At 40.2% G+C, this 21546-nt stretch overlaps 1 protein-coding gene across 12 annotated transcripts in view; it reads left to right on the top strand.

Annotated features, from left to right (window-relative positions):
- LOC122562032 (myocardin-like) overlaps positions 1-21546 on the top strand; it is a 662438-nt gene that overhangs the window by 547407 nt on the left and 93485 nt on the right. For 11 of the 12 annotated variants that reach the window (XM_043714469.1, XM_043714471.1, XM_043714465.1 and 8 more), the window contains one exon: positions 252-317. In XM_043714469.1, the coding sequence (XP_043570404.1) occupies positions 252-317 (66 nt within the window). Of the gene's footprint in view, positions 1-251; positions 318-9344; positions 9536-21546 lie in introns of all 12 variants that reach the window. The other variant, XM_043714474.1, reaches the window with a different exon arrangement.

Here is a 21546-nt window from a genome sequence, read left to right as displayed (position 1 = left end):
GTGAGATACATTTTTCAAAGCTGAATCTTTTTTCCAGAGACCATACTGTAAAAGGAGTAACTATTTTAGTGGGGATAGATATGCAAGTTGCAGATTATCTTTCAGTGTACTCCTAAAGTGCCCTACTATCTGCTTGGCTGATCTCAAACAACTACCATGAACCTCCTTATCAGAATCAAACTACATTCAGCTACCATGGTCAATGATGAATGCTTGCTTCCTGATCGCTGCAAATTTTGTTTTTGTCACAGTTCTCCAACTCCGACTCCAGCAACGCCGAACCCGTGAGCAGCTAGCAGACCAAGGCATCATGCCCCGTAAGTACACAGAACACATTAGTTTATCCACATATACGAGCATGTAATTACTTTAAATTGATTTTGTTTAAATTAAAATCAAGCAAGAAGCCACTACTATCAGTTATTATGTAAACAGGAAAAGGTAACCTCTTTGAAGTGATTGAAATATAGATGTAATTTGTGAACCAAAGCAAAACTTTAGCTGTTTTAAATCCCTTCAGCTGTATTTTGCACTAATATGCATTAAATCAAATTAATTGCTTGGGGTAGGGTGGAGGGTGGTAAAAGCTAAAGGAAAATTAAATGAAGAGAGACACATATTTGGTACCCTGGTATTTTCTGTTTCATAGCAGCTTTACTTTATCCAACATTATCTTGCCAGGTGATTACAGTGCTTCAATGCTGAAGCGTGTGGTATTCTTTTATGTGCATCCTGGAATAACAGAATCATTGAGTTGTTACAAAATAGAAGCAGCCCACCAACTTCTGGGCATGTACTGGCCCACTGAGCATTTTGAGTTATTGCCAATTTTTTTTTGCCTTTTCCCATACCTTTGTCCATTGTTATTATTTAAGTAATCCACTGAAATGCCCACTTAAATGCCACAACATGATTTGCTTTCACGCACTTCCATTCCTGACTCTAACTATGGATTCTTTTATGAGCAGAACTAGTTTCTCCCCATCTATTGTGTAGAAAACCTCTTTCAAACCTCTCACTCACTCACTCGTACCCACCTCCAGACCATGGTCAGATTTTTTTCCTTGATGTTAACTATCTCAATTTTCCATTCCCACCATATTTCCCCAACTGAATGCTCCCACCATTCAGGGCCTGAGAAAATTTAGCCCTCAGTCTCTATTTGTGAAGCCTGACTTTCCCAAGAGGACCAATTCCACCATAGAACATCCCAGATGGCTTCCTTCTTCAAAGGATGCAATTTCCCCTCCCACATGATCAACGATGCCCTCCAGCACATCTCCTCCACTTCCCGTACCTCCACCCTTGAACCCCATCCCTCCTTTTGCAACAAGGACAGAACCCCCTTGGTCCTCACCTTCCACCCCACCAACCTTTGACTTATTAAGGTCAATAAAATCATGAGGGGTGTGGATAGGATAAATAGACAAAGTCTCTTCCCTGGGGCTGGGGAGTCCAGAATTAGAGGGCATAGGTTGAGGGTGAGAGGGGAAAGAATTAAAAGAAACTGAAGAGACAACTTTTTCACGCAGAGAGTGGTGCGTGTATGGAATGAGCTGCCAGAGGAAGTGATGGAGGCTAGTACAATTACAACATTTAAAAGGCATTTGGATGGGTATATGAATAGGGAGGGTTTGGAGGGATATGGGCCGTGTTCTGGCAAATAGGCCTTGATTGGATTGGGATATCTGGTAGGCATGAATGAGTTGAACCGAAGGGTCTGTTGCCATGCTGTACATCTCTATGACTCTATGACTCTCCCCAACCCCAGTCCTCAATTTCTCCAAGCCTGAGTTTCTAACAATTTAGGGTCATCTTAGGCAGCTAGCGATGACTAAAGATGATCTTAATGAGACATATAAAATACCGAGGGAGCGTAACATGGTAGCTGGTGAGAGAATGTTTCCCTAGAGGTGATGACAAATGCTTTTCTCTGAGGATCATGAGTCTTTGGACCTCTCTCCCACAGAGAGGGTAGGAAATGGAGTAATTTGAGGTAGATGAATTCTTGACTACCAAGGTAGTCAAAGAGTATTGCAGTTGAGCCAGGAATGTGGAATTGAGGGCTTCGATAAGATCAACCATGATGTTATTGAATTACAGAGTAGGTTCGACGGGCCTAGTCGCTTACTCCTTCTGATTAATATGTTCATATCCAAAAATACTGTAGTATCTTGAGATTCTGAACAATCGAAGGATTAATTATGTAAACATCCATAACTGGAGCATATTTATGGAAAAGTAACTACAGCATTTCAGACCCATTCGGCTAAATCTTAACTTTTTTCAGTAAAAGTGCAAGTCACGTCGGGTTTCTTGGAGGGATTCTTGTCACACACAAGAAAGCATGTTTTCTCACCAAATCTTACCACAAACATCCGATAAGTTGCCATTTCCATTCCAACAGCATGTATTACGTCCGATTTCTGCTCCTCCTTATCGCACAGTGTTCCCAGAATTCGCCACCCACAGGGTATCCCAGAATTGACCGTCATCCCTAGCACAGGCGCCATCTTTAAAAGTCTGTTGTGCACCTGGACAAGCTGTGTCAGTACAGGGCTGCACTGCACTGTTCCTGACATGTGTCCTGGCCATGGTAAATGAGGGAGTGGGGCATGTCACGACCCCACATTGTAAATGGGGTTGGAGTTCAGCTCCTGCTGGACAGTGTGGTGCAGAGGTGGGACTTCCTCCCCCAGCACCAGCAGTAGAAGCCATGACTCCAGATCATGCCAGCTTGGAATGAGGTTGCCACTCGAGTTAAAGCAACCTCAGTCAAATGGAGGAAGACAAACTGGGAGGTGGGCTGCTTGACATTCAGCTCCTAATACAGAGAGAATCCTGATTGAAACCACCCCATGTAGGCCCTGGATTGGTATCCCAGGCTGCCCTTGAGTAACTTATCAGGATTTCTGAAAGAAGCCAATGCCCCTTAGACTTGACTGAGGCTTTCTAATAACTGTAATAAGCTTTCTGACTGCTCTGAACAGCATGGCGAGATCGCAATAATGTGAACCTTGTATCTTTTATCTGAAGGGGCAAAGCATAAAACGGCAAGGCATGGCTTTGCAAAGCAGGGATGCTGTGAGCATCCAGGTATCCTCAGAGTGGGTGAGTGCTATGACAGTGTGTGAAGGGCCCAGAGATGCAGACAATGAGCTTCAGACAATGAGCTAGTTGCATTGCCCCTTAGCACACAGTGGCCTTGCTGCAGCATTTCAATGCTAATTATCATTGCATCCAAAGTAAAGCATTGAATCACAAGTGTCCTGTACTGGATCCGAGATCTGCCATGTCACATGTACGATGCCAGTATCCATGGATGTGGGGTACAACCCTGCCGAGCACCTGCTGGAATTTCCATAATGGGTTTTTCCAATGTCTAGTTTGATGAATGTATTTGGTACGACCACAATCAGAAGTAGGGCCATCAATATTGACCTTGACAAGCATTAATCACCAACCAATTGCAACTTAGCACTGCTCAGTGAGAATTTCTCCACCCTGCTTGTGGAAAGAGTAAAGAATAGCGCAAGATGATCTTAGTGTTGAGAAGGTCCTCACTAGACTTCTGCCACAACATCCAATCTTAGCCTACAATGCTCAGAGCCCTAAAAGACTCTGTGTGTTGTGTTAGTTGTTTGCATTAGCATTGTACTTACATCACTGGATCAATATTGCAGAAACATGAACTAGTAATCCAGACAATTTGAGAAGCTCACTTCTTTTAAAATAAATCTGAAACTAAAAAAAAAGTGACCACAATGTTAATGTTGTCATAAAAACCCAACTATATTGTGAAGGAAATCTTGTTGCTTTTACGTAGTCTGGTTCATGTGTGATTCTAGTCCCATACTAACCTGGTTGACTGTTAACAGCCCTCTGAAGTTGCCAGAAATTCACTCTGTTGTATCACCACTTTCTCAGCGAAACCAGAGTTGGACAATAAATCTCATCAATGCTCTCATCTTAAAATAAGTTTAGCTTTATTGATATATTTTAATTGTCAATACATTTACGTAGCAATCATTTTAAAGTGGATTCTGTTCATTCAGTTTGTTTTAGAAAAATGGAAATAACTTTGAATATTTATACTTAGTTTTCTCTTTAAAGTATCTTGTTAGCAGATCTTCCTTGGCAGTGTTCACAGAGTCAGAGGCTTTTCTTTGGAATGACAAAAACTTTTAACCTTGTAACTATATACTGTGTCAATCTTTGACATTCATGGTGTTGTTTGATCTTGTCTGCATGCTTAGGGTAACTTGGTTTAATTGCTGTGATGAGCATATTTTGAAATCTCTTTGAGGGTAATTTCCTTCCTTTATTGAAGAAATATACTTCAAATAAAGCATAGAAATTTGCATGTATGATGGAAATTCAAACTCTTAAATATAATGAGGGATCTGATTTAGAATCATTCAGCATGAATCAAAGTATGTTGTTATCAGAAGAGAGTGATTATTACAATAAGAAAGTAGTAGGGGACACATTGTGGATATATGAAATAGTTCAAATACAGTATCTGAAGCACCTGCTTCCAGAATGATGCAAATATTTTTGTGTTTAAATATGTATTTTTCTTGAGTCAATATTTTCTTATTTGCTGCATCTGGATTAAGAAATTGCTGTGTGAACATGGATTGATTCTGAACTAGCATGGTAAAAATAATTTTGTTCCCATGCGGCACGGTGGCACACTGGTTAGCACTGCTGCCGCACAGCTCCAGAGACCCGGGTTCAATTCCCGCCTCATGCGACTGACTGTGTGGAGTTTGCACGTTCTCCCCGTGGGTTTCCTCCGGGTGCTCCGGTTTCCTCCCACCATCCAAAGATGTGCAGGGTCAGGTGAATTGGCCATACTAAATTGCCTGTAGTGTAAGGTAAGGGGTAAATATAGGGGTATGAGTGGGTTTCGCTTCGGCGGGTCGGTGTGGACTTGTTGGGCCGAAGGGCCTGTTTCCACACTGTAATCTAATCTAAATCTAATCTAAATCTAAATGCTTTACTTTTGTAGACAGCACCTGTCACTTTAACTGGGGCAGCATCCCTTTCTGAAATAAAAAGCTAAACAGTGAAAAGCTTCTCATATTCACTCTCCAGTTACTTTTCAAGTCATTTGGAGAAACAAGCCCACAGATTGTGCTAAAACCCAAGGTTTCCTTTTGCTCTGGATCTGACTGATGCATGCTAAACATGCTCCAAATTGTACACACTCAGTTTGTGGCATACTCAAAATGACTAAGAGGGGTTTAGTTGTTAATTAATTTAACTGTAGCTCTGACAAATCTATCAACAACAAATCCAGAGATGCTAAGGTTTCCAAGTCAGAGTGTAATTAAAGGTGCTCTGGTACAAAAAGAAACAGAATGTTTTATGTGAGGGGAATGTGTTTTTTCTTCTTTCAACATTATAAATCTTATTTTGAAAGCCTGGATATAAGTTAGTGAGGGAAAACCAAGAAACAAAAATCAGACAAATATTTCTATATATAAAAAAAGATTTTCAGGAAAAAAATAGATTTTTGTCATTTTAAAAATTTTTGATACGTGGACAATGCTGGTTGTTTGTTGGGTCTCAAGCCAGGTAGTGTATAATGAAACTAGACATAAGTAATTTCACTGGCAAAAGTGAGTACTGCAGATGCTGGAGATTAGAGTCAAGAGTGTTCTGGCTGGAAAAGCACAGCGGGTCAGGCAGCATCCGAGGAGCAGGCAAATTGACGTTTCAAGCAAAAGCCCTTCATCAGGAATGATAACATTCATCATTCCTGATGAAGGGCTTTTGCCCGAAATGTTGATTTTCCTGCTCTCTTCGGATGATGCCTGACCTGCTGTGCTTTTCCAGCACCACACTGTTGACATAAATCATTTCCTTGATGACATACGTAAAGAATACAGCATTATATATGGCTACCTCTTACTTACTAACACACAATACCACAGATGTACTGTTTTGAAAACTAAATGAACTAATTGACAACCATTTAAAGAGGCACTGTAACAACAAATCTTTAATGGAAACTTTCAAAATGATAGCAAAATGTCATTCCCATGACCGATAAGTCTTTCTTTTTATGGACTCAAGACACTTAATCAATCACTTCCCATCATCTGTGTATCAGTTAACATTGACTAGTTGGTTGCTTTTACTATCCATTCCTACTCATTCTGAGAAGGTGCCTTGAAGCTAAGTTTTTGAACTGCTGCGGTCTTAATGCTTGTGACAATGTTGTTAGGTAGGAGATTGCACAACTTTTCCTCAGCAATAATGAAAACAAGGTGATTTATTTCCAGATGGTGTATCCCTTAAAGTAGGACCTTAGGGTGACGAATTTCAGTGGTTCTCTTCCTGATCTTCTTTTAGAATGCCGAATATTACTTTTGTAAAGGAAAAAGCAAGAAATATAATGGCTAACTTCATGTTGATGAGAAGGGTTAATAGTTGCTGGCTACAAAAGGAAAGCATGGGAACCATATTATTTTCACAGTGAAAATTCAGAATCAATCTATGTTTACACAGCAATTTATTAATTCAGATGCAGCAGATAAGAAAACATTACTTCAAGGCAAATACATAATTAATCACAAAAATATTTGTCACATACTAGGTAATGGGGCTTTAAGAATTGCATTTAAATGAGTTCATATGCACAAGATGTGTCCCCGACTACTTCCTCATAGTAACATTTACTTCCTTCCCATATCTACATATTTATGGGCACTGAAATCAGTCCATGTCAGAAGCAAAGCATAGAGAATTATCAGTATCATTATCATTCCAATGTGTAGTGCTTCTGAAACGAAATGTATCGAGGTAGCTATTCTGAATGTACTCCAATTTTCACATGATATTACAATTGTAACACAGAAGTGAATCTCTTAATATTAATGAGCTATCACCAGCACTATACCTAAGGCCAAGATGCCAGTAACTTCTACCTACCCTTAGCAATGACATACAGAAATAAAGCAAGGCATTATTCTGGCATAAAAGCTGAATAACATCAAAATTTGATCTCATTCAACAACAGCTTTCAGTTATATAGAACCCTTAAGGGAGTATTACATCTTTAAAGCACTACACAAGAGCATTATTGTAGTGAATCTGACACTGAGCCACATAAAATATGGCAGGTGAGCAAAAACTTGACCAAGGAGGTACATCTCAAAGAGCATCATAACGCAGGTGAGGGGTGGAAGAGGTTTAGACAAGTATTCCAATGCTTGTAGGACCAAGACACCTGACAACTCATATTGAATGCTAGAAATCTCAACAATCCAGAATTGTAGGAATATTGAGATCTTGGCAGGCCAGAGGCATTAACCGATATTGCAGTGAGAACAGGGAGATTTGAACACTTTCATGTTGTAGATCAGAGGTCAATGTTGGTCATCAAGCATAGAAGGGATGGCCAGGCTTTGGAATATGAAATGACATGACTGTGAAATAAGTCACTTTCCTTCCTGGCTTCAATCATTCATTTCCAATCATTGTTTTTTAATCATCAAACAGACTTACCTAAGGACCCTGGCTGGCACAGCAGTAAATTCCATGTTCACTGCACCACCCATGCCAACACTACCCCCCTCCCCCACCCAAGACTCTTGAGCTGCCACTGGGACTGATGGTCCCTACCAGCAGATAGAGCTGGAGGACCAATTGGTTCTAACCAGAGCCACATGTTTATTTAGAGTGTGTGTGTGTGTGTAATTTGAACAAACTGATTAAAAGATTTTAATCCTAATTCAATGGATTTTGAGTTAATATTAGCCAATAGTAAATAATGATTCTTCTCTAAAAACAGCAGAGAAAGCTGAATTTGGAGCTGAAAAATGCTTCCATAATCCACAGTAACTTTTGCCCAGGCCAGATTTAGTAGCCTGGATATTTATAAGTTGACGTTGACACAGGGTGAAGAGGTCAATAGGAAAGATGAGAATCAATAAATTTCATCAACTCCACATGTTAGATGTAAAGGAACGAATATGGAGCATAATAAATAAAAGATTTAGTGCAGAGTTTATATTGCTAAGCTGCATGGTCCCCTCATCAAGCAGAAATTAAATAACGTAAATGCACATCCGCAAGATGGAACACACACAGAACCCTTCAACAGTATCTTCAAAACAATATGTTCTGTAATACCGAGAAGGACAGGGAAAGCAGGTGCATGGGAAAATCATCAGATCCAAGTTCTACACCAAGTCTCACTCCATCCTGACTTGAAACGACAAAACCTTCATTTGTTGTTGCTAGGACAAATCCTGGAAGTCTCTTTCTAACAGCACTGTGTGTGCCCTTACATCCTACAACAATTCAATAAGACAGCTCATCACCAGCTTCTCTGAGGCACTCCGAAGTGGCCAATAAATACTGCCGTAAGCCTGCGATGCTCACCTTCCATGAGCACATAAACAAAACCTTTTTAAAAACTGAATTCAAGTGGCAGCTCCAGCAGACTCTGTAAAAGCTTCTGGATTAGGGGCATGTCCCTGAAGTAACTGAAAGCAATAAAGTAGATTTTGCAGTGGCCTTGAAATACATGTGACTCCTCGAATTTGAGATTCAAAATGGCTTACGGTTTCACGGATTTAAGGTCATGTACAAGTAGACTGTTATGGCTTCATTGGGTGTCATCACAGGCCAGATTGATAAATAATTGAAACTGGATGCTTGATAATATGACAGATGGCAATATCTGCATTAAGTGGAAATACTGAGTTACCGTCTTAGATGTAGACTGTATATATTTAATTTTTAAAAAGTTTTTTATGGCTTCTCATCTTTTGTAATTAGAATTATTCTTTGCTATGTGTGACAAAGAAGGTGTAGGCACTCAGAATCCCTATGTGTGGAGGCAGGTTATTCGGCCCATTGAGTCCATACTGCCCCTGCAAAGAGCATCCAACCACCACTACCACCCCAGCCCCCCCCATCCCCATCCCCATCCCCATCCCCATCCCTGTTACCCTGCATTTCTCAGTGATAATCTACTTAACTTGCATATCCCTGGTCACTATGGGCAAGTTCCCATTGCCAGTCTACCTAACCTGCACACCTTTGGACTGTGGGAGGAAATTGGAGCCCCCAGAGGAAACCCGCACAGACACCAGGAGGACATCCAAACTCCTGTGACACTCCCCCAAGGCTGGAATCAAACCCAGACCTCTGGCGGTGTGAGGCAGCAGTGCTAACCACTGAGCCACCATGCTGCCTTAGACATAGTTTAACAGGAATTGTGCATCGTGTACAATAGACTAGTATCTTATATATCCAGGAATATACATTGTAAAATTTAAAGAACTAATAACTGATTTTGTAATGCAGAAATTCTCTCCACGCAGATCCACATTAACAATGTCAAGGCCATTATCTGAACTTTGCTGAACATGACAGGGCATGAAAGGATCATGACAAAATCCTTAAAGATTGTAAAGAAATGACCTCCAGGAACTGAACATGATTTTGTTTAGGAAAAAATGACCTCCAGGAACTGAACATGATTTTGTGCAACAAAACCTAATTATTCAGCAAGGTACAATAGCAAAATAATCATTTCAAAGTTAAATGTCAGTAATAGAAGTTAAATGTCACATCCAGTTTGTGAATAACGCCTGCGGATCCAACAAAGAATCACTTTGACTGTGTCTATTTAAAAATTATAGTGTAAACGGAGATGAGCATTTGTGGTGTCAACCATTACTTTAAAGCATCTAACTGGCATCTTGTAGAGTACTTGTTGCATTGCACATCTATAAAGGTCATAGAGCATCTGACTTCTTTTCAAATTCCAGTCACAGTGTATGAAATTAAAATGGTTTCATGTCCAGCTTCCTTCCCACCTATCCTCTCCACCCTCCGTTCCGACCTATTGCCATCACCCTCCCCCCCCCCCCCCCCCCCCCCCCCCCCTCACCTTCATCAACTTATTGCCTTCTTATCTACTTTCCACCCACCTCCTCCCATTTGTCTGTCAGCCCCTTTGGGCTTCCTCCACATTCCTGATGAAGGGCTTATGCTTGAAATATCGGCTCTTCTGCTCTTCGGATGCTTGCCTGACCTGCTGTGCTTTTCCAGCGCCACGCGTTTTGACTCTGATCTCCAGCATTTGCAGTCCTCACTTTCTCCGAGTAGATTTCTAAAGGACTGGCATGTGTTTTTCATTCAACTAGCTGAAGCCCATCTCTAAATGGCAAGACTGAAAGGAAACCTATGTTACACAGAAGTGTGCACGCTAAAATTAAAATTTCTCAAATATATTTAATCAAATAGTGATAAATACCTTACATAAAAACAAAATAATGAAAAAGTGTATCAGTTAAGAGAAAAAATGTGTTAAACAAATTTTTAGTTTTTAAAAATCACAATTAAATTATGCATATATTTGCATAGTGGATAAACATCAGCGGTTTATAGTTTTTGTGACTTTTCATCTTTTACAATACTTCTACAGGAATTGCGCTTCTTATACAATGGATTAGTATCTAATATATCCAAGGATATATTTTACAAAATTTTAAAGAAGTAATCACTGATTATTTAATGCAAGAAATTCCCTCAATTCACCACTGGATCACTGGTGTCACTAGACATGTCAAATTGTACATGCAATGTATCAGTAATTCACTCGAAATTGTACTGTACACTCATTAGTAAATGCTGAATCAATCTTTTATAAATACAAAGTCGCTATAGTATTTTCTGAAAGGAAAGGTTCAGACTATGTTACATATGGAATTGATTGATATATTTTCCCCTAATTATCTCGTTTTCCTGATTCCTTTCATATGACACTGAGGTTGGGATATGATTCCAGAGGTTCCGTTAGCCCTCCACAACCTCATCCATTAATACTTCTTCATGTGTGAACGAGAAAAGAAGGTTTGATGGAGGAGAGAATCACAAGAGGATTAGTCCTTTTCTGACCAGAATCTGCAATGGTATGACGAGGTCTGAAAGTGTGAGCTGACTCCCCTCTGGTCAACCTCCCCAGTTGGTCATAACAAAGGTTTAACTTTTATTTTGCGTGAGACTATACCTAATTGAAATGTGTTTTGTAGTGACTAACAAAAGTCAAAGAAAGAGCAAATTTATTACCTCTTAATCCCAAGAAAAATATTTTTTAAAAATGTGGCCCCAAGCATTGAGCTCGATGTGGTCACTTGAGTTTACACACATACAGGTACAATGACAAAAGGAAACACAGTCCAATACAAAGGAAGATAAAAAATATTTAGTTTGAAATTGTTTGGTTGTCTTTCAAGTAGAAAGCTTTTTAGCCTGAAGCCAATTTATGTTTAGCTGGTTTCTTGGAAGTAATTAGTTATAGGAATAGAACATAGAACAGTACAGCACAGTACAGGCCTCGATGTTGTGCCAGCCTTTTATCCTACTCTAAGATCAGACTAACCTATCAAGACAGATTTCAGTGTGGGATTTGAATAATCCAGTAATAATATCAGCTGGGATCCTAAGAATATTATCCAAAAGTTTTCATTTAATTCACCAAGATCGAGATCGTCAGGAAAAGCAAGGCTCCTGATACTGATCCTGGGGAAGTCCATTACAAACCTTCCTCCAGCTTTTAAAATATCTATTAACCATTATTCTGCTTTCTGTCATTCAGCCAATTTTTTATCTGTGTTGCTGCTGTCCATTTAATTCTGAGACCTATGACTTTACCCTGCTGGGCTGCACTCTGATGATCAGCCCCTCACCCAATACACAAGGGCTAACTCCACACCAGTCTTACTTGAATAGATTGGTGCCTCCAATGTGCAGGAGGCAGAGACCAATGTACTGCAGCTGCCATGGAATCTCCCCTTTCGGTACTCTTTGACTGTTACAGTTATTGAAAAAATCTTGGTTCATTTTCCAATGAGGCAATTTACAATCTCGAGGTCTCAATATTGAAATTAATGACTTTGGAAACTGACTGCATTATGTCTGTTCTCCATTTCTGTTGCAACGTCTCTGTCCTCCTCCCTATGTCCTATATGTGTCTTCGTTATTTTGTACTTTTTTTATTCATTCATGGGATTTTGGCTGCATTGTCAAGGTCAGCATTTATTCCTGAAGAAGGGCTCATGCCCGAAACATCGATTCTCCTGCTCCTTGGATGCTGCCTGACCTGCTGCGCTTTTCCAGCAACACATTTTCAGCTCAGCATTTATTGCCCATCCTTAATTGAGCATTAACTGCACTGCTGTCGGCCTGGGGTCACATGTCATCCAGGTTGGGTAAGGACAGAAGATTTCCTTCTCTACAGGACATTAGTGAACGAGATGGGTTTTTACATAAATCAATAGCAGTTACATGGTCGCCACTGGGTTCAGGTTTTATTCCAGATTTTTCCTTATTGAATTCAGATTTCCCCATGGTGAGATTTGAACCCAAATCCCCAGAACATTAACCTGGAGAGTTTTTTTTCTGATCAGAGGGAGTGAGTTACTATTCTAGATTTTACTCCATGTTTCTGAAAGTCACTGTAGCAAAAACCACAGATTTGTTATAAGTCATGCATCTCACAAGAATTTTAATGGTACATTGTCTGAGTTCTCCTGTGTGATCCTTTCATATAAATGCAGGTTTATTCAGACATCCCAATTGTGTAACAAGTTTCATATTTAAGTGTTTGTTCCAGCAATACCTATTTTTACAATTTTCGATTCGTTTATTTTCTCACTTCCACCTTAGAAGATGGCTTTGCAATTTTGAGCAGACTGCCCTATCTCCAACCAAGTGGTTATTCATTTCTTTGCATAGTCCTGAGAGTCTGGCTACTTTCAGGTGAGGTGACTTTGGCAACCATTTTTTAAGTGGGCCAGCTCATTTCTTAATTGTTTTTTCTCTCAACTCAAATGTTCAAGGCTTTCAAGTTAACCATTTACAGAATTAAATCAACCATTTATAGATTAATAATCCACATTTTCTGTCATCATGACAACAAAGTATTGTCCCAAATTGCACCAATATTATACAGTGACATCTGTGTCTAGTTTTTTATAGAGTCATAGAGTCATAGGGATGTACAGCATGGAAACAGACCCTTCCATCCAGCCCGTCCATGCCGACGAGATATCCCAACCCAATCTAGTCCCACCTGCCAGCACCCGGCCCATATCCCTCCAAACCCTTCCTATTCATATCCCCATCCAAATGCCTCTTAAATGTTGCAATTGTACCAGCCTCCACCACTTCCTCTGGCAGCTCACTCCATACATGTACCACCCTCTGTGAAAAGGTTGCCCCCTAGGTCTCTTTTATATCTTCCCCCTCTCACCTAAACCTACGCACTCTAGTTTTGGACTCCCCAGGGAAAAGACTTTGTCTATTTACCCTATCCATGCCCCTCATAATTTTGCAAACCGCTATAAGGTCACCTCTCAGCCTCCGCGCTCCAGGGAAAACAGCCCTAGCCTAGTCAATCTCTCCCTACAACTCAAATCCTCCAACCCTCGCAACATCCTTGTAAATCTTTTCTGAACCCTTTCAAGTTTCACAGCATCTTTCCTTTCATGGGATGTTGGCATCACGGACAAGGCCAGCATTTGCTGCCCATCTTTAATTGCCTTTGAAAGGTGAACGGAAGAATATGCCAGACTGTGAGGTTATAGGTTATCATTGAATTTGATTCTGCCATATTCATGATCCACTGCACCAGTTCTGAGCAATTTTATCTGCTTTGAATCTGTGCCATTTAGCACAGAGATAGTGCCACCCAACACACTAGATGATACATTCAATAAAAGTACATTTGAGTGAATGAGCATCGTTTTCAAATCTAGCAATTCCAGAGTTGGTTAAATCAATCAACTTTATTCAACTTTCCTGGGTTTTGCACCAGTGACCCCAGAGTATTAACCTAAGGTTCTGGATTGCTTATCCAGTAATCCTACCTCTACACCATCTCCCCTAACTGTATCGCAGCAATGTGTGAAATCTCCTTTGATAGGACCTTCTCAATCTGGAACTTCTACACCCAAGAAGAACAAGGAAAGCCAATATAATAAAACAAAGAACCGGGGATGCTGGTAGTCTGAAACAAAAACAGAAATTGCTGGAGAAGCTCAGAAGGTTCGGTAGCACCTATGTCAAGAGAACAGAATTAACATTTCAAGTGCAATGACTTTTCCTCAGAATAGGCAATGCATGAGAATATTATTATATGCAAGCTTCCCTCTGAGTCACACACGATCTGAATTGAACCAATATTACTGGTCCTTCACTCTCACTGGACCAATACCCTAAAACTCCTGCCCTGTGGGTATAGCACACCTCAGGAATTGCTGTAATTCCTGACAGGGTTTCCCATCCTTATGTTCTGAAGACCAACTAATGTTGGCCAATAATCAATGTCTTGCCACTGATCCCACATCCCATAGACAAACAATACAGTGGTTTGATATGAGAAAGTAAACTAATATATCTTAAATGCTGGGTCGCACACAACTCTGCATTCCAACTGAGATCACAAACTTGGCTCACAAAGACCACTAAAGTCAGTATCCCTCAGGATCAAATCTTGCTTCTACCAGTAAAACCATTGGAGAAATTAACGACTCAAAATAATTTTTAAGAGTTATATTTTAAAATTCTTTTAAATAGCTTCATAGTGTTTCTCACTTTAAAATAATTGTGATGTTGATTTTGAGAAGATTTGTAGCACAGGTTAATGATAAGTATATAAGAGCTAACTTATATACTTTTAATTGTGATATTACAGTCTCTGCTGCAATCAACTCAAGTGGTACGAGATGCAGCTTCGAATTTTATCTTTTGTAGCCTCCCATCGCTCAGGCGAATCCCTTATAAGAGTTCATTTTAAGCCTTGTGAAACCTTTGGAGCTGCAGTGGACTGGTGTCCTATTTAAGGTGTCTGCCTGTAATTTTAAACTGCAAATGTGGAACTCAACCTCGAAACGTGTTCAAACGTTCACATATTTAAAAAGTGCTGTACAGAACGATGAAGTCAGCTCTGAAACTGCCACACAAAGAATTTCCCGTCGTAGCATGTTGGAACTGAAAGTGCGTAACAGACGCCCAGAGGACATGTAGAAAGGTCGAGACCACCCTCCTTCTCTCTGTAGCTTCAAGAGGAATATCTGCACATAGGACTCAGTAAGGGAACATGTGTGGATTTGAAGATGTGGAAATAGAAAGCAAAGTAACTGACAATAAATTAGAAAAAGGAAAACAAGCCATCGTTGAGATTGTCAAGTTTACAAGACAAATTCAAATGATGCTTCTGTATCAGTTACCAACAATGAACTTTTAGTCCTGCAATCTGTTTACTAAATCACTGTGACCCCACTCATGTGCAGGGAAGCAGAAACATTCATTCATAAATGTTTACCTACTTTCTTATATTGCTTCCTGAAATACTACAGTGTAATGCTAAAGAGCTGTTCAGACCAAGTATAAATGGCTAATGAGGCAACATGACTATATGATTTTTCAAACTGAAGGGCAGTTGAAATATCCAAAATACATGAAGTTAATTGGTTTTCATTAAAACTCTCTGTAAAATTTCATTGTCTGTTTTATGAATGGACAGGGCTTTGACAGGAACATACCTATAGCAGGGGATATTGTATTGCCTGTACATTGCTGTGATGTAACTGAAGCAGCTTGTTCTGCAGTGTTAACATTTTGAGTTTGAAATCAATGTGGAAGAAAATTAGTCTGTTTGCTCTCATAGGAGTAAATATTTATTACAGGAGATATTTTCAAACAAGAACCTTTCCTCTTTAAGGACTAAAGCAATGACAATGATGAATTTTAATTTAGAAAATATCAGTCTGTCTTTAAGTGTTCTTTGCAAGGTTTAAACAAGTTGTCTCAGCCAGACATGATCTTCAGGCACTGGATGAGCACAGCACCAATAACACTCAGAAAGCTCAGCACAATGGTACAGCAGCACAGCTGACTGGCACCTCATCCACCACCTTTAAATATTTGCTCTCTCTATCAGCATACATTGGCATTATTGTGTACCATCTACAAGATTCAGCAACTCACCATGACTCCTTTGACAATATCTCCCAAATCGCAACCTCTACCACATAGAAAGACAACAGCAGCAGAAGTATAAACATTTCCCTGCAAGCCACTCAACATCCTGACAGAGAGGTAAAAACAATGACTGCAGATGCTGGAAACCAGATTCTGGATCAGTGGTGCTGGAAGAGCACAGCAATTCAAGCAGCATCCGACGAGCAGCAAAATCGACGTTTCGGGCAAAAGGATGAAGGGCTTCCAGCACCACTGATCCAGATCCTGACAGAGAACCATGCCTTTGTTCCTTCAATGTCACTGCACTCAAATCTTAGAAATTGCTCCCTGGTCACATCCTGGGTGAATCAATATCATGTGAACAACAAGGATTCAGGAAAGTAGCTCATCCCAACTTTCTCAAATCAATTAGGGATGGGCATTAAACACTGACTTAGCAAGTAATCCTGTGAAATGATTAAAAAGAATTGCATCGAGTTAGAGTTTTTGACATGAGCTATTTTCAGTTCAAATCAGAGAAGTGTGTCTGATGACTTTACAGGCTTATAGTTACATTTTTGTCATGTGTTTGACTGAAACAGAGGGTATTTGGAGTTGGTATTGAGCCAGGCAAAGGCCAAAGTTTCTTCACTGATGGCTAAGTGGAAGAAATTAATTCTGCAAAAGATTTGGAAGAAATGAAGTCAAAGTGAACATGGGGGAAAGCACCCAGGAAATTTAATCAAAATAAATTAGAAGAGAGAAGAAAGAACAGGAACACACCAACAAATTAAATTCTTTATACTAAATTTCAATTATAAATCAATCATTTTTCTTTTGAGTAAAGGAGAGAAACTTAAAGTCAGCTCAGAGGAACTTGACTCATTTTCCTCTACCAATATGCTTTTTCACCAAACTTTGACATTTGTTTTCATACTTTTTGCTTTTCCTCTGTTTTATATTATTTCTCAGATATTAGGTGGCCATATTCTCTTCAATAGGGCTTGGCTTGTCATTCTGTTCCCCCATGAGGAGAGCAGGTGCAGAAGTCTGCTAGAAGGTAGATGGTCTCCAGGCACCATTGAAACAATGTCTCTGCCCAATTGTCCCATGATTATAAGATGCAATTCCACTGACTCCACAAAGCCTCCCCTTCAGACAGCATAGTGAACACTGTATTGGCATTACGAGCTCAGGGAATTGTTGCAATGTTTTGTTTTATTTGGTGGGATATAGGCTGCTGCTGACTAGACCAGCACCCAGAGGAAACCCATGCAAACACCAGGCAAACTTGCAAACTCCTTGACAGTCCCCCAAGGCTAGAATCGAACCCAGACCCCTGGCAGTGTGAGGCAGCATGATGCCTTAGACATAGTTCAACAGGAATTGTGCTTCATGTACAATGGACTAGTATCTCATATATCCAGGAACATACGTTGTAAAATTTAAAGAATTAATAACTGATTATGTAATGAGGAAATTCTCTCCACGCAGATCCACATTAACAATGTCAAGACCATTATCTGACCTTTGCTGAACATGACAGGGCGTGAAAGCATCATGGTAAAATCCTTACCAGATTCTGGTATTCTAAACATTGTAAAGAAAAATGTTTAGGAAAAAATGACCTCCAGGAACTGAACATGATTTTTTTTTTCCTCCCTGTTTTTTTTTATTTTATTAAACAAATTACAAAAACAGTTCACAACAAACAGTTACATTTACAGCTGCATACAAGAGACAGCAATTTTACAAGGGAGAGGAGCAGCAAAGCCAGGCCCCAAACCCTACCATTGAAACAGTTTACAGGGACATGGGGACAAACCTCAAATCCCAGTTTCACATAAAGATATAAAGAGACAACAACAATGACAGTTGTACATTACACAGTACTGTTACATACAAAAGTGCAGACAATACAGACCCAGCAAGCTTTCGCCCCTCCCACCTTCCGACCACTCTAAGGCAGCCCACCCCTACCCACCTTCCGGTTCTCGGTCCACCCCATGCCCCTTCCAGTTCTCGGTCTGCCCTGAACATGATTTTATACAACTCAATCTAATTATCTAACAAGGTCTACCTGCTGTGGGTCTGGAGTCACATGTGGAGCAGACCAGATGAGTTTTTATAATAATTGGTAATGGAAACATGATCACAATTAGACCAGCATTTTATTTGAATTCAAGTCTCATCATCTGTTAGGGTGGTATTTAAACCCCTGTCCTGAGAACATTAACCTAGGATACCGGATTAGACCTCCAATGACATTACCCCTGTGCCACCACCTCCCTTAAACACAGGAACATTATTATCTTTTTGCATCAATTTGCAAGTTGTATTTGTAAAAGTTTTCTCTCAATAACTCAGTAGACTATTAGGGGTTAACAAAATGAAATTGAAACTTAGCTCAGGAAGCTGACTCATCCTTAGTCTAACCACATTTCTTTCTTCCTTTTCCACCTATGTTTGAAAATTGCTTTTGTAGCTTTTGGTTTTATCACGCTGTGCACCATTTCTCATTCAATTGAGGTTTTATCAACCTCCTAAACTAGTCCCTGAGTACGTCCAGCAACAACCAAGAACGTGCTTCAGCTCAGCTTTCTCTCTTGTGAAGAGAAATCTCTGCTCATTATCTGCTTAGAAAAAAGTTTGAGACTAGAGTCTTACAATTAAGCAACAGATTATCAAGGCACTGCCCACTTTTGCATTACTGTTTTTCCATGAAATAGAAGCAAAGCACATAGTAAATAGGTACAGGATTGGCCTATTCAGCCCCTCAAACCTACTCCACCATTTAATATGATCATGGCTGCTATCCACCTCAGTCCCCTGATACTGCTTTCTCCCCATGTCCTTTAATACTTTTAGTCCCAAGAGTTAAATCTAACTCCTTGAAAACATTCAATGTTTTGGCCTCAACCGCTTTCTGTGGTGGAGAGTTCCACAGGTTCACCACTCTCTGGGTGAAAACTTTATTCCTCATCTCAGTCCTACACAGCTGACCCCATAACCATAGGCTGTGGCTCCTGTTGCTGGACTTCCTAGTCATTGGAAACATGCTTCCTGCCTAATCCTGTCAGAATTTTAAAGGTGTCTGTGATAATCCCCTTCCCCAAGCTTCTAAACTCCCATCTACCTTAATCCGTTAGTCCTGCCATGGAATTGAGATAAGACACCTTGAAGAGATTGGGACTTTTATAAGTGCTATTTCTCATGGACAGACAGCTGGTGCAGAAATTTCATTGAACAAAATCCACCAGGATTTATTGGGATATATTTATTTCTGTTTCCTATTAGCTGCTGCTTGTGTTCCATAACACTGAGTGAGAACTTAATGATTTCAGTTACATACTGCTGTGTGGACCACTTTTATCCAGCTGCTATCTCCAGAAAGGAATCAAATCCTGAAGGGTTTTTAGTGAAAGTTCTCAAGTAGCATGCCATGCTGTCCTGCAGTAAATGATACTGAAATAGCAAAAAAGATAATTCAAGTGGACTGGACATACGCCTGGCATAAAACCATTCAGGGTGACTTGACTTCAAATATCAGATGTTACAGAAGCAGAAGCTGTATGCTTATATTAGAAAATAGTTGGACTCTTTAAAAAAGAACCAGGCTTAAATGTTGACGGAAAGCAAGGGATTGCAATGATTCTCAATGTGGAGGTCAGATAAGAAGATGGAGGCATATTTGATGGGCCTGACCCGATGTTGTAGTGTTCTACTGTTCCATTAAAATTTTAAATTATACCTACCAGTGTGCACTTCCCTTGCATATGTACCTAAAAATGAATAACATTAACATTAAGAATAGGATCAATACCAAGGGACATAGACTTAATGTAGGGTTTAGGAGGTTTAGAGGGGATTTAAGAAAGGATTGTTTCACCAAGAGGATTGTGGCTATTTTGAACTCACTGCCCCGAAGGGTAGGAGAGGTGTGGACCATCACAGCATTTAAAAGGGCTGTGATGTGAGAACTGCACATACAGCAGACTATTTCATTAACATCGACAAGAGATAGCAGCTGTGCTAAAAGGTGACTGGCCATCTTATACTGAAATCAGAGCTTATAGGATAATAACATGTAATTTCAGTGGCTGTCAAATCTTTTCACATCTCAATGAGTATTGTTCTCTGCAGAGCCATCACCAGATAGTGAATTAGACTATTCATAGAACATACAACATAGAACATTACAGTGCAGTACAGCCCTTTCAGCCCTAGATGTTGCGCCGACCTGTGAAACCAATCTGAAGCCCATCTAACCTCCATTAGCATCCAATTGTTTTTCCAATGACCATTTAAATGCCCTTGAAGTTAGCATGTCTACTACAGTTGCAGGCACATTCCACACCCTTATTATTGTCTGAGTAAAGAAACTACCTCTGACATCTGTCCTATATCTATTACCCCTCAATTTAAAGCTATGTCCCCTTGTGCTAGCCATCACCATCCAAGGAAAAAGACTCTCACTGTCCACCCGAACTAACCCTCTGATTATCTTGCATGTCACCTCCCATCCTTCTTCTCTAACAAAAACAGCCACAAGTCCTTCAGCCTTTTCTCATAAGACCTTCCCTCCATACCAGGCAACATCCTGGTAAATCTCCTCTGCACCCTTTCCAATGCTTCCACATCCTTCGTATAAAGTGGCAACCAGAACTATATGTAATATTCCAAGTGCAGCTGCACCAGAGTTTTGTACAGCTGCAACAGGACCTCATGTCTCCGAAACTCAATCCCTCTACCAATAAAAGCTAACAAACCATACGCCTTTTTAACAACCTTATCAACCTGGGCACTTTGCGGATGGAAACCAAGATCTCTCTGCTCATCCACATTACCAAAAATCTTACCATTCGCCCAGCACTCTGCATTCGTGTTATTCCTTCCAAAGTAAATCACCTCACACTTTTCCATGTTAAATTCTATTTGCACCTCTCAACCTAGCTCTACAGCTTATCTATGTCCCTCTGTAACCTGCAACATCCTTCCTCACGGTGCACAACTCCACCCACCTTAGTGTCATCTAGAAATTTACTAGCCCACCCTTCTACACCCTCATCTAGGTCATTTATAAAAATGACAAACAGCAGTGGCCTCAAAACAGATCCTTGCAGTACACCACTAGTAACTAAACTCCAGGATGAACATTTCCCATCAACCACCACCCTCTGACTTCTTTCAGCTAGCCAATTCCTTATCCAAACCGCTAAATCACCCTCAATCCATGCTTCCATATTTGGTGCAATAGCCTACCCTGGTGAGCCTTATCAAACACTTTACTGAAATTCATATACACCACATCAATTGTTTTACCATCATCTACTTGTTTGGTCACCTCAAAGAACTCAATAAGGTTTGTGAGGCACTACCAACCTTTTACAAAACCTTGGTAAAAACAATGACTGCAGATGCTGGAAACCAGATTCTGGATTAGTGGTGCTGAAAGAGCACAGCAATTCAGGCAGCATCCAATGAGCTTTGAAATCGACGTTTCGGGCAAAAGCCCTTCATCAGAAATAAAGGCAGTGAGCCTGAAGCGTGGAG

This window comes from Chiloscyllium plagiosum, chromosome 24 (assembly GCF_004010195.1).
Source record: "Chiloscyllium plagiosum isolate BGI_BamShark_2017 chromosome 24, ASM401019v2, whole genome shotgun sequence".
In the NCBI taxonomy this organism is placed as follows: Eukaryota; Metazoa; Chordata; class Chondrichthyes; order Orectolobiformes; family Hemiscylliidae; genus Chiloscyllium; species Chiloscyllium plagiosum.
The sequence above is the reverse complement of the archived record's forward strand: the minus strand, read 5'-3'. Positions and strand labels throughout refer to the sequence as shown.